The sequence below is a fragment of the Diadema antillarum genome, unplaced genomic scaffold, assembly GCF_040938485.1.
Source record: "Diadema antillarum isolate AM-2024a unplaced genomic scaffold, OU_Dant_1.0 seq00001060_RagTag, whole genome shotgun sequence".
Taxonomy (NCBI): domain Eukaryota; kingdom Metazoa; phylum Echinodermata; class Echinoidea; order Diadematoida; family Diadematidae; genus Diadema; species Diadema antillarum.
The window spans coordinates 604430-630868 of NW_027271887.1; the positions used below are offsets into that span (position 1 = coordinate 604430).

The 26439-nt window shown below is 39.3% G+C and overlaps 1 protein-coding gene across 1 annotated transcript in view; it reads left to right on the plus strand.

The window, feature by feature from the left end:
- The first annotated feature begins 315 nt into the window (after positions 1-315).
- The window catches only part of LOC139743231 (tubulin-specific chaperone D-like), a 35505-nt gene continuing 9381 nt past the window's right edge, over positions 316-26439 (plus strand). Inside the window, 27 exon segments of the mRNA XM_071653725.1 lie at positions 316-525; positions 970-1021; positions 3215-3363; positions 7734-7835; positions 8334-8483; positions 9597-9652; positions 10201-10286; positions 10652-10701; positions 11054-11099; positions 11673-11805; positions 12568-12710; positions 14032-14092; positions 14392-14466; positions 14908-15002; positions 15860-15919; positions 16561-16715; positions 18149-18264; positions 18714-18794; positions 19875-19948; positions 20695-20812; positions 21393-21453; positions 22683-22800; positions 23504-23650; positions 24186-24304; positions 25200-25294; positions 26173-26204; positions 26207-26312. Coding sequence (XP_071509826.1) covers positions 316-525; positions 970-1021; positions 3215-3363; positions 7734-7835; positions 8334-8483; positions 9597-9652; positions 10201-10286; positions 10652-10701; positions 11054-11099; positions 11673-11805; positions 12568-12710; positions 14032-14092; positions 14392-14466; positions 14908-15002; positions 15860-15919; positions 16561-16715; positions 18149-18264; positions 18714-18794; positions 19875-19948; positions 20695-20812; positions 21393-21453; positions 22683-22800; positions 23504-23650; positions 24186-24304; positions 25200-25294; positions 26173-26204; positions 26207-26312 — 2690 coding nt within the window.

A 26439-nucleotide genomic window follows, 5' to 3' on the forward strand; every position in this document is an offset into this window, starting at 1 on the left:
CATTTTGTTATAGAAATGGAATCAAATGAATCACGTCATATGCCGAAAATGTGCTTACCATCGAGCATCGCAGTCTCACAAGCGTATTAATGTCAGTATCTGTAGCCTGTGTAGGTCTCCGTGGTAACAGTCACTCTGTTCCGGCTGTTTTTTTAACATTTCACGTGCCCTCGGCTTGAGCCGCCGGCCGGCGGACGGTACGGCGGTGCGGTGGCACACGTACCCGCTGGCGCCGCGCCCCTGGACAACCAGTGCGTGCCGTTGCTCTGTGTGCAGTCTGTAAGTGTAATTTGGGTGTAACATGTTAGTGCTGCGATGGCGAGCGAGGGAACATTCTTGAAGATGGCGGCATCCAACATGACAAGTAACATGACTGAAGACGAAGGAGCAGGGAAGGATATGGCCCGTCAGGGTCATATTCGGGAAGAATTCACTGAAGCTTCAAGAGTGAAAGAGCTCTTCAGGAGTTTACCCCAAATTTACGCCGATCAGATCAGCGTTGAGATAAGAACAATTTTAAGAACGGTAATCGCATTGCATTGCCTCTTTGCCTAGACAGAAAGATCCGTCTGTCCGGAGGACTCTTTTTATATTTTGCTGTCCTCCGTAGACAGACGGAAGGTTGTAGTACCCATTGCTGTGTGGATGTTCTTAACCACTGTCTCTATGGAAAATTGGGTGAGGTACCTCACCCTTCTCGATTGCGTCTAATTCACGGCCCTAGGTCGGCAAATTTAAGCTTGAATAGTTAAATCAACTATTCAAGAATAGACTACACTCACCAGATTAATGAATAATCCAATATTTTGGCAGAATTTTCAATCCAAAACACACATCAACCAGCCCATCGCGTCGTCACGTTCAAACTGCAGAAACATACACTGTGAATCTATTAGCCAATCATATGTGAGGTAGTTTCTACGCGTTTATTTTACTAAAACACGTACCTCGCATGTGATTGGCTTACAGATTCAAAATGGCGATCAGATCAGCGTTGAGATAGCTTTAGAACAATTTACAGGTAAGAACGGTAATCGCATTGCATTGCCTCTTTGCCGTGCCGTGCCGTGGCACACACAAAAGTTACACCTTGTTTTAATAGCTAACACCAATTATAGTATGTGGGACATTGCCTCAACCCGGCCCCAAATTTACCATTGTTGTTGACATACTGTAGAAAGATATGATACATTTTCCCACGTCTCAAGGAAATACAGTTCACTTGACATCACCTTGCCCAGTTCACACTCATAGAACTTTATGCCTTGTCTAACTGCGAAACACAGCCTGTAAATTTACAAGGAGCGTTTGGGGCAATTCCGTGGTTAGACCCTAGTAACGTTACATTTAAAGAAATTTAGATATTTATCTTTATTACTAAATCACCATTTATTCATTTCAAGTCAAAATCATGTTAAAACATGTTCATCCTTCCCAGGTCTATGATATAGAAAAGAATGAGAACAATCCAATAAATATCAGAATTGCTATGGCAACTAAAAGGGCTGGTTAGTAACGTTACGAAAAAAGGACATGACAAAAATATCAATGTCTTGTAACAAAAAGTGTGCAAAATTTCAAGTTACTTCAAACAAAGTGTTGCATTAATTTCAATTATTGCATCATGGCAAATGTTCATGCAAATATTTTTAGCAGTTCGACCGATAATTTATTAGCTAGACCCTCAAATGCATGGTTAGTAACGTTACGGTTAGTAACGTTACATTTGTCCGGAGTAATTCCACAGGTCATTTCACCCTTTTGTAATTGACAAAATGTCACATGACTTCTGGAGTATTTAAATGTATTCATCTTTTACCTTATAGCAAAAATTTGAGGAAAAAATTTTAAAGCAACCCACTGTAATTGGCATTTAAGTGAATTTCAGCATCCCCAGTCCCACATGTACATTTTAAATGATGGTTTTAGATCTCGCAAAATCAATAAATACAAAAAATAAAATCTACTGAATTTGAAAGACCTTAGTGATTGGTGAACATCCATGGCATTAGTTGATACCTAAATTAAAGAGTAAGATAAAGGGGCACATTTCTTTTATCCATGTCATGTCCACCTAACTGCGGAATTGCCCTTTGGGGTTATGCCTTGTCTTAATACTTTAATAACTTTATAGATCTAAATTTACACAATAGAAATTTATAGACAATAGATAAGGGTGTTATTCTTATTCACTGTTACTGTTAGTGTTAGGTATATTTTTGTTTCTGTGATTGTTTATTTCAATGAATATGATTATGAAGAAAGTAAAGCTACACAATGTGTAGCAAGTAATAATACTGATTCAGTAAATTGCACATGTGTTTTGAAGTTTGATGGTGCTGCTTTGACAAGAATGATGATAATGAGAGTGAAGATGATTGGTGGAATAGAAGGCAGCTGAAGCTGAGAACATGCTTTGAGTGTCTAATTAAGTTTTTTTTTCTTTTGTTTGATCAACAGCTTTATATTCAACATTTTATATGTCTTTGCTGTTCACATTGCAAAGATGCAAAGATGCTAACCCTAACATTGCAAAGGCTGTTTTCCCTGTTTTTCCTTCTACCTGATGACCAAGCGTCATTTCATGAAAGTCTTAGAAGATATATATATATTTTTTTTTGCTCATAAGACACACTTATGAGAGACTTCATGAATGGATTCTACTTCTCTTTGAAAGTTTCACACAGCTACACATGAGTGACTTTGGCCATTCTGAGATTTATGTAAAGACTGTAATGTGATGACTTCATGAAACCTACCCCAGGCAAATGAACAATCAGAGCCCAATTAAGTCAGACTTTGTTGAACATATCTTTCACTGACTTGTGTAGTGATGTCGCAATAAAGGTCTGTTTCACTTCTGGTTTTCTTTCAATCCATGCTGTGTTGAAACAAAATTGTTGTAGGGGGAAAGAAAATAAACTCTATAAAATCCTGGCTTATTCATGAAAAAGGTCACAAGTGAGAAATGTCACATATCCCATCCCTGTGATATCACTGCACCAATTGGTGGCTGCCCTAGACAAATGTAAACCTACAGTATTGTAGCACTACAGGAACCTGATATATACATACTGTGCAAAGTGTAACCTAGCACTACTGGAACCTTACAGATACTGTGCAAAGTGTGTTGGGATTTAAGAATCTTGTAAAGGAAGGTGTTGACATTAATGGCACAGTAATGATATTGCCTCCTTTCTGAATGTCTTTGCAGTCATTGTGGATGACTACCAGGAACAGCCGCATCTCATGGATCCCCATCTTGAAGAGATGCTCCTCAACTTTCTCTCAATTGCCAGGGATGTGACCCTTGACCCCAGGCTCTCTCATCTAGCTTTCAAGTTCCTTTACTTGCTGGCAAAGGTAGTTTAACAGTTCGTAGCAATGTATGTGCCATCACAGATTTTTTGTTGGTCTTACAATTATGATTCACTAATTGTTTCTATTTTGGTAGCAAGTGATGAAACTGCAAGGATTGGAGAATAAGGGGGTGATTGCCAGGTACTGATTAAACCCCCATCCTTCATGATGGAGAAATCCTACTGTACATCAGGCCCTACCAAGTCAAAGACTTAGAGGAATGCCAAATGTACATGATGCAGATACACCATTTTTAAATGAAGTAATAGGAGGAGGGACTCTAACAAATTCCTGAATGACCTTCAAATGGTCATCATTGTCATAAATTTGTATATGTGTTTGTGTGTTTGTTTTTTTTTTTCATAAAATTTTCATGTCAAATACATCTCATTTGTGGCCCATTTACAAGTCATAAATTCAACATCATACAAAACAAAGATAAATCTGATGGAAAAGTCAAGATAAGCTGCATTATTAGCTTTAACCTGATCACATATTGTACAGATGTTCTTTCAGTAATACATCATGCCAGTATCAATACTTATTCTGCCATGAGATGAGTATTTTCACTGAAGCTGTAAAACGATTGGAATTATGTATTGATGATGTTAAGGCATGGATGGAAAGAAATAGTCTCAAATTTAATGACAGTAAGTCAGAATTTATTGTGATAGGATCCAAACAGATGTTGTCTAAGGTGAATTCTGATACATGTTTTTGTTAGAATCGGCAATAGTAATATCAAGCCTTCGAACAAAGTTCGTAATCTTGGTGTTGTTTATGATGCAAATCTGACATTCAAAGACCACATTTCATATGTATCCCAATCTGTAAGATTTCATTTGCGTAACCTGGGCTCAATTCGGAGATATTTAACTAGATCAGCAGCAGAAAAACTGATGCATGCTCTTATTTCGTCTCGTCTAGATTTCTGCAATTCTCTGTTTTGCAGTCTTCCACAAAAAGAACTCAGTAAACTGCAACGTCTTCAGAATTGTGCCGCTAGATTACTTACTTTCAAGAAGAAAACTGTGCATACTACCCCAATACTTCGGTCCCTACACTGGCTTCCTGTTGAAAAACGTATTAACTTCAAGATTCTTCTTCTTGTTTACCGTACATTGCGCAAATTTTCCCCTGTCTACCTTCAAAATACTCTTCATCTTCACCAACCACCACGTAATCATGGGCGTCACCGGGGGGGGGGGGGGGGGGGGGGGGGGGGGGGGGGGGGGGGGGGTGCGTTGGGTGCGAACGCACCCCCCTTCAGACCGTTAAAAAAAAAAAAAAAAAAAAAAAAAAAAAAAAATCAGTCTGCGAGCAACCTCAACACCGGACCCTAAATGATGATTATTTTTTTTTTCTATCTATTCATTTATTTTTCGAAATTTTGCATCGGGGACAAAAAAAAGAAGAACAAATCGTGGGCAAAAAGCAATTCGCACCCCTGGTTCTGGCAGCACTGATTTTATACATATCTACTAGTACAAGTGTATTCTATACAGTGTTGACTATATAGATAGATTTTGGACATCCTTCCCATGCTTGGTCACTTCGACGCCACCTCGCTAGTCATTATACCTCTCCCAGTCATGAACATAAACCGACACCCTTGAATACCAGTGGCGGATCCAGGGGAGGGGCGCACCGGGTGCCCCCCCCCCCCCCCCCCCGCCCCCTCTTAATTTCCAAAGCGAAAAGTATAGCTACAAACGGCAGTTTTTGGACTGTAAAATGTCAAAATTTTCAAGCTCGCTCGCTGGCATTTAGTCGTAATGCCATTCTCCTGAAGTTGCTGCCAGTAATTGCCGGCAGTTCCACCCGGTGCGCCCCCCCCCCCCTTACGGCAAAAAATATAGCTACAAACGGCAGTTTTGGGACTGTAAGATGTCACAATTTTCAAGCTCGCTCGCTCCCTCGCTCGCATTTAAATTCTCCTGATATTGCTGCCAGTAATTGCCAGCAGTTGCGCCCGGTGCGCCCCCTTAATTTCGAAAGCAAAAAAGATATAGTTTCAAACGGCAGTTTTTTGGACTGTAAAATGTCAAAATTTCAAGCTCGCTCACCCCTTAATTCAAAAGCGAAAAAATATAGCTACAAACGGCAGTTTTTCTACTGCAAAATGTCAAAATTTTCAAGCTCGCTCTCTTCGCTCGCTCGCAGTGAATCGTCATGCAATTCACCTGATGATGCTGTCACAAATTGCCAGCAGTTGCGCCCGGTGGCATGCGCTTCACCCCCCCCCCCCCCCCCCATAATTTCCAAAGCGAAAAAAATGGCTAAGAACGGCAGTTTTGGGACTGTAAAATGTAAAATTTTCAAGCTCGCTCTCTTCGCTCGCTCGCATTTATTCTTTATGCAATTTCCCTGATGTTACTGCCAGCAATTGTCTGCAGTTGCGCCCGGCGCGCCCCCACCTTAATTTCCAGAGCGAAAAATATAGCTACAAACGGCAGTTTTTCTACTGAATAAAATGTCAAAATTTTCAGGCTCGCTATCTTCGATCGCTCGCATTGAATCGTCATGCAATTCACCTGATGTTGCTGCCAGTAATTGCCAGCAGTACCGCTCGGTGCACCCCCACCCCTCCCTTAATTTCCAAAGCGAAAAAATAATATAGCTAAGAACGGCAGTTTTGGGACTGTAAAATGTAAAATTTTCAAGCTCGCTATCTTCGCTCGCTCGCATTTAATCGTTATGCAATTCACCTGATGTTGCTGCCAGTAATTGCCAGCAGTTCCGCACGGTGCGCCTCCCTCCCTTGATTTCCAAAGCGAAAAAATATGGCTAAGAACGGCAGTTTTGGGACTGTAAAATGTAAAATTTTCAAGCTTGCTCGCATTTAATCGTTATGCAATTCACCTGATGTTGCTGCCAGTAATTGCCAGCAGTTCCGCCCGGTGCACCCCCCTCCCTTCAATTTCCAAAGCGAAAAAATATGGCTAAGAACGGCAGTTTTTGGACTGTAAATTGCAAAAATTTCAAGCTCGCTCTCTTCGCTCGCTCGCATTTAATCGTTATGCAATTCACCTGATGTTGCTGCCAGTAATTGCCAGCAGTTCCGCCCGGTGCGCCCCCCTCCCTTGATTTCCAAAGCGAAAAAATATGGCTAAGAACGGCAGCTTGACTGTAAATTTTCATGCTCGCTCGCTCCGCTCGCTCCCATGTAATCGTTATGCTCTCCTGATATTGCTGCCAGTAATTGCTAGGAGATGCGCCCCCCCCTTAAATTTCAAAGCGAAAAAATATAGCAACAAACGGCAGGTGTTTTTTTTTATTGTAAAATGTCAAAATATTCAAGCTCGCTCGCTCCGCTCGCTCGCATTTAATTGTTATGCCTTTCTCCTGATGTCGCTGCCAGTAATTGCCGGCAGTTGCGCCTGGTGCGCCCTCCCCACTTTATTTCCAAAGCGAACAAAATATTGCTCCAAATGGTAGTTTTTTGACTGTAAAAGATGAAATCCTAGCTACGCCAGTGCCCTTTCCCCGCTTGGTTTCCCTCAACAACAGTAAAAGTCTAGGGATTGAGAGCTTCCTATATTCCAAATGTCTGTCAAAAAAAAAAAAAAATCTCGTTACATCAGGGGCAAAACGCACCCCCCTTGACAAAAAGCTGGTGACGCCCCTGGTAATCTACGTTCATCAAACTCGCTAAAATTACAGGTACCTCGAATCAAGCATAATTGGGGGGATCGGGCTTTTTCATATATGGGCCCAAAACTATGGAATGGCCTACCAAAATCTCTTAGAGAAGCATCTTCCATTGATAGTTTCAAAAAGAATCTCAAGACGTATATTTTTAATTTGAATTGACAATATTGTATGCCTGTATGTAATGTATGTGTACGTATATATTGTTTGTTGGTTTATTGTCTTATTATTTTCTGTGATACTGTTGTAACGTGACACAATATGTACTCTGTTCTATAGCGCCTTGAGTATCTTTTTTAGGTAGAAATGTGCGCTCTACAAGAGTCTCACTATTATTATATTATTATTATTATTTTGTATAATGCTGTAAAGTGATTCATACAACTGCGCAAATGAAGTGAATTACCATGGTATTATTCACTTCTGTTAGTGCCGATGTGAAGTGGAGTTTTGGTATAGCATCAACCAATATTCATTTTCTGACACATTACTGCAATGCCGCCATGTGATTGTTAATCAGATAAAAATGTAGATTATTCTTTGCAACTGATTGACAGTCTATGGAGGGCAATTTGTCAGTCAGTTGCAATGAAAACATCTCTATGGAAGAATTTCTTGAATTTGAATAGATTATTCTTGTTTGTCAATACAATATTGGAACAATTTTCTCATCATTTTTCTCATCACATTTTGATTATTGGATATTTCCTCTTGTGAACCAGGCTAGAGGTCCAAAAGTCATTGTGCGTCTATTGCCTCATGAGGTTGTTGACCTGGAACCAACGCTGGCTCAACTCTACGCTCAGAATCCGTCGGACTATGATGTATGTGTTGCAAACGCTTCATATGAATTTTGTAATGTTGTAGAGAGTGCTTATTCAATCAGAAATGATTGGTAATATGTACAGATTCTGCACAGTTAACTTATTTTTTGACAGAGTATGACTATGATTTTAACATACATCTGTTACAAGCTGTCAACTTGCACAAAGTTTGCATGAGATATCATAATAGTCTTAGTTCAAAGTGTATTTGCAACTAGCAGCAAGGATCAAGAGTTTCTCAGAATTTCCTGTTTTTATCTGTGAATACCACATGTATCTTTTAATGCCTGAAAGTTACCATTGTCTACTATATTAGGTAAATATTGCATTTTTTTTTATAACTAGTGAACGAGCAGATTGAAAGGCTGACTGTGTGTCCACCTCGTAGTAGAGTCTAGCACATGGAGTCCATTTTTTTGTCATTTACCACCATCAATGTGGCAAGCTAATAACTGTCAGTGACAATACCTTTGCTTTCTGCATGGTGCTTTACCACAGACCTGGGAGTCTCGCTACATGCTGCTTCTATGGATGTCCATGATCTGCATGATTCCCTTTGACATGTCCAGACTGGACAGTACTGGAGCTGGATCAGGTGACCACTCGGCCAGTCTCCCCACCATGGACAGAATCCTGAATGTAGCCAAGGTAAAATCTTACAGATCTTTTTGTTTTCATGTGTTTGACAGTAGACCACTGTTTAATATCCCCATCAAAGCCTAGAAGCTGCATTTTTGTCACTTTGTTCTGTAGCTCTTTATTATGACTCATTAGATGATTCATTTTCGGTGTTTCGAAAGGTAATATAATCTATTTTTGTTTTTTATATGAGTCCTTTGTTCATAAAACTTTTTTTTCCTGTGCAGAATAGTCAATAGACTGTCAATTGCAATGTACTGATTTATGACTGAATCTTGACACACTAAAGTCCTGTTGCTCTCATATGTTGACAAAATTTTGTGTATGTTTTTTTTTTTTCAGATTTTGTGCAGATTTATTAATTTAATCTGATCCATCTAATCTTTCTGTAAGATGAGATGTATAGTAAAATCCTAAAACAGACAGTTTGTGAGGCTTGTGTAAAGTTGTGTTAGATAACTTTGTTATTGGAAGTATGGACTTATTGCATGAAGGTTGATATCAAGATGCCTTCATTTTTACAAAACATATTTGTGTCTTGCTTGATGCATTTCAATATTGGTGTGACAGTAAATCAAAGTTATGATACAGTGGTAGTTTATTGTTGATTTGTGTAACTGAAACTTGCATACCTTTCAATACTTCTTGAAAAGGCAGCTTGTGAAAAATTTCACAGCTTGTGAAAAATTTCACAGCTTGTGAAAAATTTCACAGATGTGGAGAGGAATGAAAGCACATACTTCTCCAAATGTAAAAGGCTAAGACTATCAGTGGAGTTATAAGAAAGGTTGTCACACAGAAGTACAAGTAGCTAAGCAAGTTTTTCTGCTATATTAAGATTTCAGTTTCTTCTTGAGAGTACCATTTTCCAGGCGGTAGTGCTCTGTTTGTGTTGTTGCAGGTAAATTTGTAATTGTCTCTCAGAAAAAAAGAAAAAATCTAAGATATAGCATCAGAAATAAATATGATAGGACAGGTCTCCATTATGCCACATCAACCTGTGCTTAGTTCCATATTTATCAAAATGTGTCCTGTGTATAAAGCTCAATGGATACTTGACATGGCAGCAAATTCTATGGCAATATTTGAAAAATCTGTCTTCTTTCCACGCTAATTCAACAGACCTACCTTGGAGTGAGTGACAAGTGTCGAGATGCATCAGCCTTCATGGTGTCTAGGTAAGATGTAGATTTAGTTTTGTCATTCCACATATGCAATTGATAGTGCAATTGATAATAAATTTTAGTGTCATATTAGTCATAAATATTTCTGTTGCTTCATGACAACACTTGCACATTTTGTAGTATTTCTCTGTTTCTGTTCAGTGAAAAAAAAAAAGGATGCTACATAAAGCCTGATGCTTTTTATTTGCAATGATCATCACAAACATACTATGTTCATAGTCACATGGTAATATAGTTATATTAGTTGTAAGTATGTCATATGAGAGAGATAAAATGTAGTTTGCATGTGATGTTTTGCAATGTGTTTTTATTATTGAACTAGCTTGGGGAGTGAATTCACTGTTTGAAGTTATACAGATGATTTTAGATAGGCAGACTATGCATTATGATGCGGATCCACATATTAGTCTGCAAGTACTGACTTTCTGGCTTAAAACTTGCAAATAGGCAAATGCTTTTGAATAGCCCATCAACAATTCTGGACTCTAGCTTTATATCGAGTGTTGATGACAATCATTAACATTTACTTATCTCCGGGGTAGATTTCTGACACGGCATGATGTCAAGCAGCAACGGCTCCCAGAGTTCCTGGACTGGTGTCTACGTGTCATATCAGAGCAAGTCAAAGGTAAATCACTTTCTTCCTGATGTATCATGAAGGTAGAGATCAGAATTCTTCTTGTGCAAGGCATCATGTTTCTGGCCTTTCTTGTTTGCCAACTGTGCAAATTTAGTCATAGGATTATTAAAAGTGGCTTCAAATCTTGTTCCCTTTTAGTTTTTATAAGATCAGGAAATAATTTTGCATTTGTGAACCAAAGTTCTAGAAAGCAAGTAAGTATTTTTTTTTTTTACTGTAATTAAGTGTTTGCATTAGAAGAGTCAGCTTGGAAGTATCTAGCCTATGTTTTGATCAATCAGTATGTTACCTTTAATCATCGGATTGCAGTCACAGCTAATGCAATATTTTGTCTACATTCTTTTTATTTTCAGTGGAAAGCATCCCATCCATTCTCAAAATCTGTGGAGTTCTTTCAACATTGGTGAGGATTTTGCAACTTCACAGCAATGGATTTTTGTGTGTCTGTGTGTATGTGTGTGTATGTGTGTGTGTGTGTGTGTATGTATGTCAATTTCAACATTCATGGCATGTTTAATTTCATCTTCCTATATCTTGGAATCATTTTGTCTCCTCTGCTGTAATATTTTGAGTGATTTAGCTGAGAATGGGGGTAACGAAACACATAATCATATTTTATAACTGTCAATATATTGTCAGGAACTGTTGCAGCATAATTATGTTTTGCATTGTATGATAAGGAATGTCTACTCACAGTCAAGCATTACCATGTAATTTCTGGTGTATATTATTGTCATATCCTTCTCTTTCTACAGGCACAATTATTCAAACTTGGCAAAAGAAGTGACCTTCTTTCATATGGTAGGTGGAATTTCAAGTGTAAAGTGCAATGCCTAAAAAAAGTCTTTCCCTTCTTCTTCTTACTGATGATGATGGTAATAATGATAATGATGATAATTATCATAATGACAATGATATAACTTTGTGATATTACTATTTCTATTATGAACGTTATTACAATAATTGTTATTGTTATTGTTGCTGTTGTGTTTACGAGTATGCTCATTGTCTCTGCTAAACCCCTCATGATGTATATGGCTTTGTATTTGAAAGTCATTGATGCAATTTTTTAATGTTGGTTGGTTTCTAACACTGTCAATTACTTTTTCATATCTGTTAGATTAAATTTACAGCAGATGTTAATTTGCTTTGCAAGGATGTGTATTAGAGACTTCTTCACTTGAATTGATTTCAATTGATGATTACAAATGACAGACAAATTTTGGCATTCGTTACTTGGTAGTAAGGATGTAGTGGAATTAAATTATATAAGCATTCCAGTGTTTACTGTACTCCATCATAGATATGATTCATGATTTGTGGAAGATACATTTTTTACTTTTAAAACCATTTTCTCTTCCTTCTTGTTTCCAGCCCCAGTGGTTTTGCAAGTATTGACACAGTGTCAGCTGTGCAGTCATGTGAACACGCAGCTTAGAAAACTGTCCATCAAGCTGGTGCAGAGACTAGGCCTTACATGGCTCCCAGCCAGACAGATGAAGTGGAGGTAGGACTGGGTGTGCATGTCTGGGTGTGTGTGCAAGGAGTTGGGGGTGGGGGTGGGGGAGGGGGAGGGGGAGATGGGTAGTTATAGATTGAAGAAAAGACAGAAAAGGGGAGAAGAGAGAGAGCGAGAAAAAAGAAGAAGGAGGTGTACTACTTTTGCAGAGTTGTAAAAACAAAAATTATAGGGAATCAAGATTACTTTTTGATTGGTGTGAATGATGTGACAGATGATGAATTAGTTTGAAGGCAGAATATAGAGGTCGTTCTCTACATTTGACAGCCATCCTTGTTCCACCGTCCGCTCATCCACACACCCAACCACACATACATACACACGGACACACACGCCTGATGCCGCTGCTTGAGATAAAATGGATCTGGAAACATTCTTCCCTTCATGTAGCAGTGCTGGAAAACTCTAAGGACAAAACATTTCAGACTTAGTACTTATGTGTGAACAGGGGGAGGGGGATGCAAAATTTTTATCTAGGTAAAATCAATCATCAGCTGGAAAGGGACTTCAGCGTTGTTGTTGTTTTTTCCTCATTACTGCTGTCAAAGTTTAATCATTCAAAAAATGTTCAAGTTATCATTTATTGCTTTTTGTGATACCTGATGTATGCTTGTCATGTAAGGCAGTCCATGTGGTTTCTCATGATAGATACATGAGTTATTCTTTACTGTATGGGTCAATGTTGTTGTCATGGTCAATGTTGTTGTCATTATCGTTTCTTGCAACACCTTCTTTACTTTTTTTTTTTAGATACCAGAGGGGAAGTCGATCACTCGCTGCAAACCTCCAGCCAGAGACTGGTCCAGGCATTGTGTCTGGCTCACAGAAGCTTGATAATGAGGATGATTACGATGAAAACTATGACATTCCAGAAGAGATAGAGGAAGTGATAGGTCAGTATAACTCCATCATCTGTGTCAATTTTTTGTCATGGCATTTGATTGTAAATTAGTAGTAATTTTTACCAACTTTTATGTTCATACAATTCTTCTTGTTTGTTCCTAAAGAAATCTGGAGAAAAGAAATTGGGAAATAATGAATGTAAAGTACTGTATTTGTGTATGTTTAGTGATGAAAACATTATATATGTGTCTTTTTGTCTCTTGCAAGTATCATACTGCATATAGAGCTATGGGAACTGCAGAATGTTAATTCATGATGAACAGCCAATTGAATTTGAGATCATGTTGATGTTTACTGTTCTTTCAGTGGTATTGTCAAAATTTTGAGAAGTCTTTTATAGAGCAGTTCATCTCAAATTAACCCAAAGATTAGAAAGTTTGAAGGAAAGTTTTAAGTGCAGGAATGGCATAGCCATGAGAGGAGGATGGTAATCAAATATGTGATCAGCTACAACAAAGGATCCTACAGTCGCTTATGGGTGAGCTGATAAATCGAGTTTGAAGTCAGATCATCAAAATCTGTCAAAACGTACGGATTTCTGTTTTTGACATAATTTTGTAGTCTAATGTATCTTCTATCATCTGCCGAAATTTCGAATCTAAATGATCAAAGGAAAGGCAAGAAAATAGCATTTTTCCGGGCCATGATTTTCCGACTTTCAACAGAACAGAAACGTGTGCCAAGATTTGGTTTTAGCGCCGCAGCTAGACTCCACCCCTAGCAACGAGGAAGTGATCTCATTGGTCAGTGCATGGCATCCTGGTTACTGATTGGTCGTGCTTAGACCGCTGGCACTAAGCTTGAATGAATATTGTGGAGGTTGCTAGGAGCGTACCTTCTATTGTCAAACTGTGAAAACTGTCTTGCTCCCCCTCGATCATGATATGTCGGAAGGAAAACTTTGATGGCGGTTTTCTCAAAACGCTGATTTCTAACACCACTCGACATGCGCTGATAAAATCATCGATATCTCCACAACCAAGTACTTTTATGAGTCATGTTATAATGACATTAAAGTGGAAGAGTAAGGGAGTAATGTCATGTCATTTTCAGAAAATTGTCCTCACCCAACTTTTGGATCCTTTTGTTGCAGTGGGTCACATAATATGTTCTATAGATGGCAGAGAAGAGAACAAGTCCCTCATCACTCTAATTTAAAGGCATATAACTTTGGAATCCCCCCAAATTTCACTGACTTAGAATGACTGGTCAGCATAGGCCATTTCTGAAGTTATAATGGGCTTAATACTGCGTGAGAAATTAGTGAATATATCCCAATGGCTGATGTTCACAATTTTCTTTCAATCCTAGAACAACTTCTCATCGGGCTGAAAGACAAGGACACAGTGGTCAGGTGGTCGGCAGCCAAGGGGTAAATATTCATCTTGATGGTCTCTTGTTTCATCATCATCACCATTCCTCAGTGTTGTCAAGACTCCTCCCCTTCATTTCATTGTTTAAGGAAACATTTATCCACATCACAAGAGCAGTTGCTACTGCTTAGAAAGTAAATGTGTGCGTTTTCATGAAAGATATTTTCTATGAATAAATGATATTATTATAATATATTGTAATAGTAATGTTATCATGTTGCATCTGATTACTTGAATGCTTGAGTGTTCCATCATTTCGTTCTGATCATTATTGTGTCCTGTAACTTGTGCTCCTCAGGATTGGTCGTCTGACAGGCAGGTTACCCCTTGAGCTAGCGGACCAAGTTGTTGGATCGGTTCTAGAGTTATTCAGGTAAGAAGCACTCAGGCGAGTCATTGTGTGTCATTTTCCAGAGCCTCTGGAAATGAGGTGTATATTGAGGCATTTAAGTTCCCACTGAGATGCTGTCCCTGATTAAAATTCTGGACCAAAAATGTCTCTTCTTTTCTTTGGTCATGTTCTAGGTGCATTTGAGAGCAATTTTCTGAGTCATCACATTGGTCAGCTATGAGAAGTGTGAACATGTAGACAAATCGTGTATGCTTTTTATGAGAAATCCCCTTGTAACAAGTGTGTAGCATTGTTACAGACATGTAACTCTTTCAGACAGTAACTACTGCAATAACAACATTTCAATTGTCAAAGTCACAGTATACATGTACTAGAAACATTTTGCCTGTACCAGAGTTTACACAGACAGCATAAGCACAGTTGGTAGAAGAAGTTCAAAATTTTTAACCTTTTACATGACAGTATGAGGGAGACGGATGGAGCGTGGCATGGTGGTTGCCTCGCCCTCGCAGAACTTGGTAGGAGAGGCCTCCTTCTACCCGAGAGACTTCCAGAAGGTGAGAGACAATGTCAGCCTCTGTTTATTACTGTAAAACAAGAAATGTTCACATACTTTTTAATTTCACAAATTTTGCGAGAGCCAAGATTCGCGAAATTAAAATGCACGTGAAAGTTCTTGTTTACACTATATGCATTGAATGTTAGAGGCAACGAAAAAGGCCGTCAGCTCCAATTTGCAAAAATTTCATGCTGCGAAAATTTTGTGTTTTACAGTATATCAATTATTCTTACCATTGCATTCTATGGCCCTTTTGGTACTGATTACATGATTACTTAACAATGCGTCATTGCACAAGCTGTCTTGCATACTTTGGAGAATATAATCGCATCACAGCATTTTGCTTCAGTTCAATGATTTTTTGTTATTTTGATCAAACTTTAGAGGACAAGGTGACAAATTCTATCACTTGTGGTGATCCTCTGTGACTTGAACCATGAAAAGCTGTTCTTACTTCATTCAGAAAAATGGAAATTATTGATAGATGTGTGATAATAACTTCTGTTTTGTATGCTTCACACTCTATAAAATTCTTCCAGCATGTCATTACCCCCGTTTGATGTGTATACTGACAGTACACACACTCCAAGCCTCGGAGAACATTCCTTGGAAGGTTTTTACTTCATTTTCTACGCTGAGCCACAGTGTGAGGCATTATGACGGTGTAGTGATGGATGATTAGAAACTGTCAAAATGTGCTTCTACTTCATGACATTTCACACAGATCATACTTATAATCTGCAATTTAGTGCTACTGTATATCTTTGTCACGTGATTTTCAAGCCACTTGTTTCTCAAGCTCTGTTTTGTAGCCATTGACATCTGTGGTGCTTCATGTGTTTTCATTTCCCCTAGTCGTTCCTGTTGTGAGGAAAGCCCTAGCCTATGACGTCAAGAGGGGATCCCACAGTGTGGGTAGGTTGACACAAGTTCCACCATCTCCTGCAAAGTCACACTGGTGTCATGAATGAACTGATTATCTTGTGAAATACCACTCTTAGCGTGATGGAATTATTTCCATCTCTCGTGGTTTCTAACGCATATCCCTTGTGAGCCCCATTTCAGCGTATATAGGTTTTGTTTGCACAATGATGTAGATGTGGCATTTTTACAGTGTGTCAAGTCTTTTATTTCAAAATATTTCATGGATATTGCCACCAGAATTATTAAATTTATGCTTCCTCGTCGCAGTCTTTTACATAATTGGTCTACTACCCAGTACTTGGTTGTATTTGTAAATGTTTGTTGTTTATAGTCTTCTTTTAAATGGTTATGCACTTCCTTTTCTCTTCAGAGTGTATTATTTTTAAAATCTGAATGTTGTTTGGCCAGGATTACTAGTTGCCAGCGAAGAAAAATGAGTCTAGACAATGTTTTTTACTGTTTCCTTTATTAGCCTTGATTGTAAACTGAAAAGCAAAATGTTTGCAAACATTTGACTATATGAATATACTAACTTTCAGTGTAAAAGAAGAGGGTGTATGTTGGTGCCATGCACCCTTTGCAACTCTATCAATCCTCTCAGCAGATGTGATGTTCTTTCTGTGCTTGTCCAGGTGCTCATGTCCGGGATGCTGCCTGCTATGTTTGCTGGTCCTTTGCTCGGGCATACGACCCCGAGGTCATTCAACCCCACGTCAACGACATCGCAGGGTCACTCCTCATAGCGGCTGTTTTTGACAGGGAAGTCAATTGTCGGAGAGCGGCCTCTGTGAGTTGTTCACTAGGTCTTCTCAATCACATAGTAGTACTGTAAAAGTTGAAATTTTCGATGTGTTGAAATTTTCTCACATTTTGCGTAACTAGCAACTAGCGTGAAAGTAAAAGCACATGAATTTTTTTGCGTGCCTGTGTTTTCCACTAGTTGTGTCTTGATTCCGTGGAATTGAAAACATGCAGAACTCTCCTTTCCCCTCCGAGCACAAAAAAATTAGTTGCGCGAAAATATCCACTCTTACAGTAATCCAGGCCTGTGAACTCTGACTGTTACTCTCTCAGAATTAAATTGTAGATGAAATTTTCCTCTTGGCTTTATTCTCATTTCATTTGCCATGACACTATCATGTGAATAGTCAGGGGCGGATCCAGGAATTCTGTAAAGGGGGGGGGGGGGGTGACTAATATTTCTGGTGGCACTTCCGGATTTCATTTCATTTTTTTCTTTTTATTTCTTTTGTTTTTGACGAGAAATAAAGGGGGGGCGTGCGCCGGTTGCGCCCCCCTCTGGATCCGCCACTGATAGCGAAGTGATATGTAGTATTGAAAAATAGAACCAACAATGTGAGGACAGTATGAGCACGAAACAATTCTCGCTATTCTTGCCCTTTCTCCACATACTGATGTAGGAAATATGATATGGAAAGCTAAAAAATATGGTTGTCATTTCAAATACTTGTTTCACAGTATTTTATTCCCTTTGAACATTTGTGGTATGAGTGGATTGCTGTCAAGTACAGTGTCTATATGAAATCCAGCCAGTGTATTCTATGACTCCAGTGATAATCTTGACTTACGTATGTAGTGGTCTGCATGTTTAGAACCAGCAATTATGATAACAATCATTGATGATGACATTGCTTTGGTACACCAGTACAAGGAAAATAATTAGAAGACGAAGAGTTTAGTGCTTAGTGCTTGTTGGAACACAGGGTATATGGGATATAGAGGATGGGGCTCTGGAGTCTTAAACAGGAAATCTTGAGTTCAGATCTTCCATGTTGAATTCATCCTTGAATAAGTTCTTTTCCCCACATTTAACGTAGGTGTTATATGAATGAATATGTGGCAATGCCGGGATAATATGAATAGCACAGCCCTCTGGTGGAATAAAGTTTATAGTGAAGAATCTACCAGGGGTGTATATGACTACTGTAAAACATGATATATTCGCGGCATGAATTTTTCGCGAATTGGAGCCGATGGCCTTTTTTGCGGCATGAAATTTTTGCGGACTGCCTCTGGCATTCAATGCATATAGTGTACAAAAGAACTTTCGCGTGCATTTTAATTTCGCGAATCTTTGCGCTCGCGAGATTTGCGAAATTAAAATGCACGCGAATATTCCTCGTTTTACAGTATACTATCACTAGCATGTCATATTTCATCATGAACGTGTTTTTTCTCTTAAATGTGGCTCCCTTGTAGGCTGCCTTCCAGGAGAATGTCGGCCGACAGGGAACCTTCCCACATGGCATTGATATCGTCACCACTGCAGACTACTTTGCCGTTGGCAACCGCATCAACACTTACCTCAACATCAGGTACGTGAAGTTTCCTACTTGAGCGAAGAGATGCCCTCGAGAGAAATGATACTTTTTTTTTTCATTTGGTACCAACAGTCACTGAATCGGGATTTAAAGTTTTCTTTTTCCAATACAATTATCATTCTGATATTTGCCACATAGTGAGATAAAGATGCATTTTAGAGGCTTTTGAATGTTTCACTTGAATCAAAATCTAGAAATCATCAGTTTGAGAGGGAAGATTATTGTTACCTGTGTGTGTGCACATTCCAGCCAAATTAACAATTTGAATGACGATAGATAATGGCTACGATAGATGTGTCCTTAATATTGACATATACAATGTATACTATGCTGCCCCTTAAAACTTCTGTCTCCTTGTGCTGTATCCAACATCGGAAAGGATTTTATCGTATTAAAGTCTCTTCCTCTTTTCTTTCTCTTTCTTGTCGTGTGGTGTCAAACAGCTATTATATTGCTGGTTTTGATGAGTACACCCTCCCACTCATTGACCACCTCTACCAAGTCAAAGTCGGCCACTGGGATGAGTAAGTTTTCACCACTTTTCTTTTCTCATTGCGGTATTGAATCTCTAGAAATAGGGCTTTGTATGAATGTTTTGCATGTTGTGCATTGGTGAGTTGGGTTTCCACTTGCAATGGACTTGTTGCCTATGATGCAAACGGCTTGTTAGTTTGGAGTTTTCTTTTTCACTTCATTAAACAAACATATGTAGACAAATCTTCATCATGTTGTTTAAAGTACAGTACAGTCTGTCATGAGATGTATGATATACTGTTTGTCTGGTCAATATAATGCCTATGGTGCCTGGAAGAAAAAAGAAATAATGAGTAACTAAGTCAAAGTGCATTGCTGGTGAGAGTAAAAACAGCTCCTCACAATTGTGGCAAAGTTGTACTTGCTACACACCTTCTTGAAATTAACTGTGAGTCATGTGGCTCCTACCTCCCTGGGGCAATGAGTTGCAGAGGCCCATGGAATCTAGGAATGTGAGATTCTGGAAGGCAAGTTGGAAGGTTTGTGCACGAGGAATCAAAAGATTCTTTATTGTGTCTTCTTATGCCATGCATCTTAGGCAGCTTGGTGATTGTTTAAGGGCAGTCTGCTAGTTTGTTAAAACATCTGTACTCTGTCACCACCTTGTTCATGGGCACGTCTTTCTTGGAGAGATGGTTGTTGTGGTAGGTTAAGCATGCATGGTTGAAACAATGCCAGTACTGTATAAGCTGTTATTTTCGAGTACAGATATTTTTGCGAATGAGGAGGTCTCAGACATTTTCGCAAGATGTTGTTTTCCCGATTTGAAACCGAGGCTATTTTGAGTGTACTATTCCCCTAGCGCATGATGACATTTTTGCATGTTGTTAAATTCTCAGTCCAACAGTGATTCCAGAAATTCGTGAAAATTGAACCCTCGTGAAAATATCAGTTTATACAGTGCCTTGGATGTCACTGAATACTAACAAGTACCCTCATGTACTATCCAGACTTAACTTATTTGTTTCTAAATTCATTGGTCACTTTCCTGCACACTGTGTGCTTAATCCCTGCTTTTTGTTCTACGTAAGTACTGAAATGAGTTTGTACCATTTTATTTCCCTGTGTAGTGCCATAAGAGAGCTCACGTCGCAGGCTCTTCATAAACTTACAGACAAAGCTCCAGAGTACATGGCCAAAACAGGTGAGGAATGTCCGAACAAAACTACTGTATATGTCATACATTTCGCAAGAATAATCTTTCACAAATTGGGACTTGCAAGACCATTTTACGACTGGATGAATTCGTGATCAAGAACCACATTAATGGGATAGGGAAAGGATGTCCCTCTTCAAGGGAAAGATTAGCAATCTACCACTCTTAACCCATTGAGGACGGGCTGATTTGCTGCAACACGCATTTCCTGTAGACACTTGCCCGAGTACACTCGAGACTCATCCTCAACGGGTTAAAATGATCTCTAACACCTTGTGTTACAGGAGGCAACACTTGGCAAGTTTTTGATTTTGTGGATATTGTTTTACTCGCAAAATTCACACAAATAAAAACTCTGAAACATGCAGCCTATACATTATGTTTTAAAATGATTTAAATGAGTGAAATACAAAGGAGATACGTCCATGCTTGTCTCAAAATATCATTACTCAAATATAAGATAATCTCCTATTGAGTGTGCACAAGTGGCTCAATGCAATTCAGATCATTAGTGTGGCATGCACATTATATGAAGAAATTAGAGTTTCTGGTACTACTAATATACAACCAACAACCCTGTGGAGAATTGTTTGGTGGTTCTGATAGAATTTGTGATTACTGTTGCAAAAATGCATCTGACAAATGCTGTTTTTCATGGGATTGAAGGATAAAGTTTAAGGGGAAACAGTGTTTCCACCATAACCAATGTTCCGTCATGACTTTGTGTTTTCCAGTGCTACCAAACATCATCCCCAGGGCAACGGGCATTGATCTAAACACTCGGCATGGCTGTCTCCTGGCTGTTGCGGAGGTGACCCACGCCCTCTTCAAATACGCCCAGACGCAGTCAAAGTGAGCATGGCATGCGACGCATTTTTGCCTTCACGTTAAAGACTCTTAATATAATCTTTGTGTTCATCATCTTTGGCAGCTTTGCAAAGACTTGAGCACAAGTGAAATGAATCTACAGTTTCTAGATGGATGTGCTAATTTCAGTACTGAGATGCAATGATATAGCTTACTGGGGGGTGAGTGTGACATTGATGTATGTGATTATAACATATCCTGTGCAGGAAGGGTTCTGTGTTATTAGGTAGAACAGTCTGGAAAAAAAAAAAATAAGCAATGGTACAAATCATGGTAAGCAGGCATAGAGTTTACCAAGTAGGCTATCAGGCCACAAATGCATGGTAGTGACACAAAACCATACCATAGGACATGTGTGTAGCAAAGCATATGTGACCAATGCAATGAATATTTTGTCCAATGTGTGGAATGCTTACTGTGTAGATTACAGAATAGTGCTGTAGCATCTTGCTATGCACTGTTTTAAAGATTTGAATTATCTCTTCACTCTTTACTTTGTGTTCCTGAGTAATTTGCTCTTCCACTTCCATTTCAAAAATTGAAAGTTCTGTTGTTGTTTTTTCAGATCTGTTGTTGATGTCATAGGAAATGAGTGCTTGGAAGGTTTGAAGGCCATCACCTTGAAGGTAAATCTTACAATTCTTTTCTCATGTCATGTTGAAGTTTCTCATCATTAGTGGTGGCAAATTTTTGATTTCCTCAAGCATTGTCATTGCCAAACACTGTGGATTGGTCACCTTCATGTACAGTTGAACCTCTCGTATCCGGACAAGTCGGGACCGCGGCTCATCCGGATAAGGGATTTGGCCGGATACGGGAGACTCAATGCTTTATACATGTACATATACATACACATGTACTGATGTAGCCCATGGTAGTACCACATGTAGTAATGTGTATACTGCAACCTTTTCATTGTTACACTCAGTAACAGACCCCAAAATAGAGGTTCGTGTTTGCAAGAATGAAATCATTTTCTTTTATAAATTCTTGGGATGATTTACCTAAATAATTATTAAAAAATGTATCAAGTAGATCTTGAAAATAAACAGTACGAGTCGACGAAACGACGCTTCAAAATTTGATCATCACGGCTCGGCAAAGTCGACTGTAGGTCGCCATTGTTAGATTGAGTTGGGAATCCCCCTTTCCTTCCATAATTATTAAAAAATAAAAAAAAAAATCACGGCGAGATTGCGTCCGTATAATAGAGAGATCCGGATAAAGGGAGGCCAGATAAGAGAGGTTCAACTGTATTCAATTGTTTAATGATGTTCACTACTTTTCCTCTCACAGTTGATGAGGGTTTTCTACTTTGTTTGTGTGAAATGTAATTCCTCTCGTATTTAGACTGGAATCATGTCAGTTACTTGGAAACCTTATTCTTTCTTTGAATTTATTTAGTCTCTGCTGGGTGTGTCAAAAACACCAAGGTCATAAACACCTGTACATACTGTAAAACGAGAAATTTTCGCGTGCATTTTAATTTCGCGAATTTCGGGAGCGCCAAAATTCGCGAAATTAAAATGCACGCGAAAGTTTTTGTCTACACTACATGCATTGAACGCCAGTGGCAATTCGCGAAAATTTCATGCCGCGAAAAAGGCTGTCAGCTCCAATTCGCGAATATTTCATGTTTTACAGTACACAAAACAGTATTTGCCACGAACATAGAACTTCCTTTTACCAGGTAAAATCTGGCGTTGGATTTGTACCTGATCTGCCATTGCATTTAATAATTTCATGGCCATTCAGTTGTATGGCCATATTTTGAGTTCTGTGGTGTAAAAGGAATCTAATATTTGTTTTCATGCGAATCAGTTTAGCAAGTTCTTCAACATTTTTATTTCTCTAGATGGAGGAGGGGAAGATGTTCCGTGGGATGTCTGGTGAGATTCTCCGTCCAGCCGTCTGCACCCTGATCGGGAAGCTGTCCCTCTCAAAGCTACCCTTCCATGGGGATCCCATCATTGGTGAGTATCCACTGCCACACAGTGAAGTCACCCCATCTCGCCTGCCTGGGCTGGTTTCTATGGGATGCAAGGACAGCAAAATGGGCTCATGTGGTAGTTAGTCTGCCTCAGTGTGAAGGGACACAGATTCAAGCCTCCAGTCAAATGTAGGAGAGTAACATTTGCTATCATGCCATCTTGTCTGTTGAGAGATAGGAGCAATCTTGGATCAGGCAGAGAATGCATGTTCTGTGTTTACGTGAGTCACACCCGGCTGTTTTACGGGGATTTAAGGGTAACAGATGGGCTCGTTTGGAAGTGAGTCTGCCCTAGAATGAAGGGGCATGGGTTCAAACCTGTGGTCAAAATGCAGCTGAGTAACATACATTTTTTATTACAAAGTGTTATCCAATTTTGTTTGCCTATTCAAGAGTAGGGAAGCTGTGAGTCAATCAGAAATAATACTGTAAAACTAGAAACATCTGTGGCATGACACTCTATTGGAGCCGATGGCCTTTTTCACGGAACAAAACTTTCGTGAATTGTTACTGGCATTTAGTGCATTGTGTGAACAAGAACTTTTGCATGAATTTTACTCTTATATATCTTTGCTCCTCAAATTAGCAACTGTTTTGTGGGCACGAAAATCTCCAGTTTTACAGTAATTCATGACTGATAGTCGAAGAGGATGTATTCTGAATGCTATTGTTGTTCTGATGAACAGAGCAATGGGAGACACTGATTGAAGACAACATCGTGAGACTGCAGAGAACGGAGAGGGACATCCACAGTAAGTCTGTGGCAGCCATGAGGATGCTATGTGAGGAGTACTACCATGATGACAGGGGCGTCGCCCTCCCTGGTATCCAAGGTAACAGCAGCTCATTTGCATCTCATCTTGTATTCGACTGTCATTTCATCACACATGCTCCTGTCTCTATTAGTTGTTTTATTTATTATCTATTAGTTTTGTTTTTTATTCTCTTACATGTATACTTGCTTTGTGTACTTGTGTTAAAAGGTCAAACTGTTGTTCAGTCGTGCAGTGTTGACACTCTATATATATATGAAAAGCAAAAAATTACCTCAGTGTATGAGAAATGCATCACAGAGATTTCACCATAATTGTTTGTTTTCTACATTTTCATTGTTTTCATGTGTTTTTATTAATTATTAAACAAACTATTTACTTATAAGTGTGAAAATAGAAATCATAGAGTGGTAAATTTAATAGTAATGAAGGTATTTTTGTGTAGCTCCTACGAATAAATGCAGCTAATGCTTTGTGTGCTTTGAGTATCGATTGGCACAGAGAACCGCAGAATGTTGTAGACACCATACAAAGTCCCTGACACAGAAAAGGTTAATAATGCGTATGAATTCCCTATGACCTTTGCTTCCTCCAGACAAGGTGGTAGATCTCTACATGAAAGGACTGGAGGACCCCAACGAGATGGGTCGCATGGGGGCGGCCCTCGCCTTGGGAGAGCTTCCCAAGTTCATGGTAGCTGGCAAATTTGATCAGGTAAAGACACTTATACCCCATTTATACTCCTCTGCGTGGGGATTTCAGAGCCTCCTTCAGGAGGTTCAAAAGCTCGCTCTGAAAAAGTGGCCTCTTGTCAGTTCACACTGCTCGCCAAAAGCAGACCCTAGCAGGCCCAACTGGCTTCTCCCCTCTGATACATGGCACGAACTTTTGTGCGAAAGTGTTCAAGTTGTGCTGCTTTATTCAGCGGGGATTGGTCGGGACTGCTGGGTTATTTCCCTTAGCGGGCGATGGCTGGGTTGTTTCTGTTAGCTGGCGATGACCTTCAGCAATAAATTCGATTGGCTAAAAAGCGGCTTCTTGAACCCCCTAGCGTTTATGCTGCAGCAGAGGCTGCTGTAACAGGCTCTGAAACACCACCCCCTGTAGGTGGTTTCAGAACCTGACCTGATCTGATCTGATCGGATTTCCTTTTGTCTGTTTATACTGAGCTGAAAGGCTGCTCGAGGCTGCTATAGGAGGATTCAGAAACCCCATTTTGCTTAGTGGAAACGGGCTATATAAGACCACTCATCAGGGTGTCTCTCAAAAACAGCCTACTCAGAAGATGCAGATTTACCCCAATGTCTCTGTGCTTGTAATCTCAGTGATTGAGGTATCCATTTGGTGGAACCTGAGGTCAGAAAAGGAATTTGATGGCAACACACTTTCATGCTCAGGTCCAGACTATATCAATATTGATACCTGCATGACTGATGAAATTAGTTACCATCTTTAATGTTCCTATTTTTGACTCACTCTTTCTTTCGCTCTCATTATCTCCTCTTCTTTGCTAATAGTCTCTAAAAAGCACCCTCATGCAATGTTTCATAAATCTGTATTGATTTGTAAACTTCAACTTTATTCGCTTTTAACATTGTCCTATATCAAGATTCTGGAGAGTTTGATAAAGGCTATCAGTGCTACCAAGGAGCAGGACGCCATTCATGCAGAATCACGGAGAGATGCAGTGCGGTCCATTGCCAAGTAAGGTCAACATACAATCTTTATTGATCTATGTGCAGACATATCCATTTCCAAATAAGGCCAATATACAATCTTTATCTACCTATATGCAGTCTTTCCATTTCCAAGTAAGGGCAGCATGCAATCTTTACTGACCTAGGTACAGTCAGGTCCATTTCCAAATCAGGGCAACATACTGTCTGTATTGACCTAGATTCAGTCAGGTCCATTGCCAAATGAGGGCAACATACAATCTTTATTGACCATGTCCATTTCCAAGTGAGGGCAACAAACAATCTTTATCTACCCATATGCAGTCTGGTCCATTGCCAAGGAAGGGCAACGTATTACCCATACGTGCAAAAATACCATCTAATCCATCACAAAGTGAGGCCAGCATGCTATCTTTGTATGCATTGTGACACATGCTGTTGGGTCCATGAATGAGTAAGGGCAATATATAAGCTTTGTTTATTAAGATGTAGTCAGATCCATCTTTGACTGAGGGCAACATACAATCTTCCTGTACAGAGCTATAGTCAGATCTACAGCTAAGTTAGGGCGAGGCACAATCTTTTATTCCTGAGATACAGTTAGATTCAGTACTCGGGGCAGTCATCCTCAAGTGAGATGAATATGATCGGGTTCTTTAGCTTGTAAAGACCTACTAGATTTAATTGCTCCTTTAATTGCAGAGAGTCTCTCCCACATAATATGTTCCCCCAATTCATATGTTATAATGAGGCTGTTCCTCACTTTGACTTGGTTGAATATTTGTGCATGTTGCTCATTCAGTCAGTATATGAGTGTGAAAAATTCTGCGTCCACGAGGTAAATATATACATTTATGTTTACACTTAAAGACTAACGTACATGACCATTCGTCTCCTCCTGAACAGATTATGTACAGAGGTTGGTGTTGATGCAGCTGGAACCCAAAGAGTGTAGTGTGTGAGTCCAATCTTCCCTCCATCTACAACTGTATGTTGCAGTCATTGAAGGACTATACCACTGACAGTAGGGGTGATGTGGGCGCATGGTAAGTTGATGTAGGATAACAGCTGGTTTTAAACCTATAGAAAACTACTTCTTTTGAAATGCCATTCTATTACTGTCTCTTCTTTTCTTTTTCTTTTAACTGGCCCAAACAGCAGTGGATAGATAGA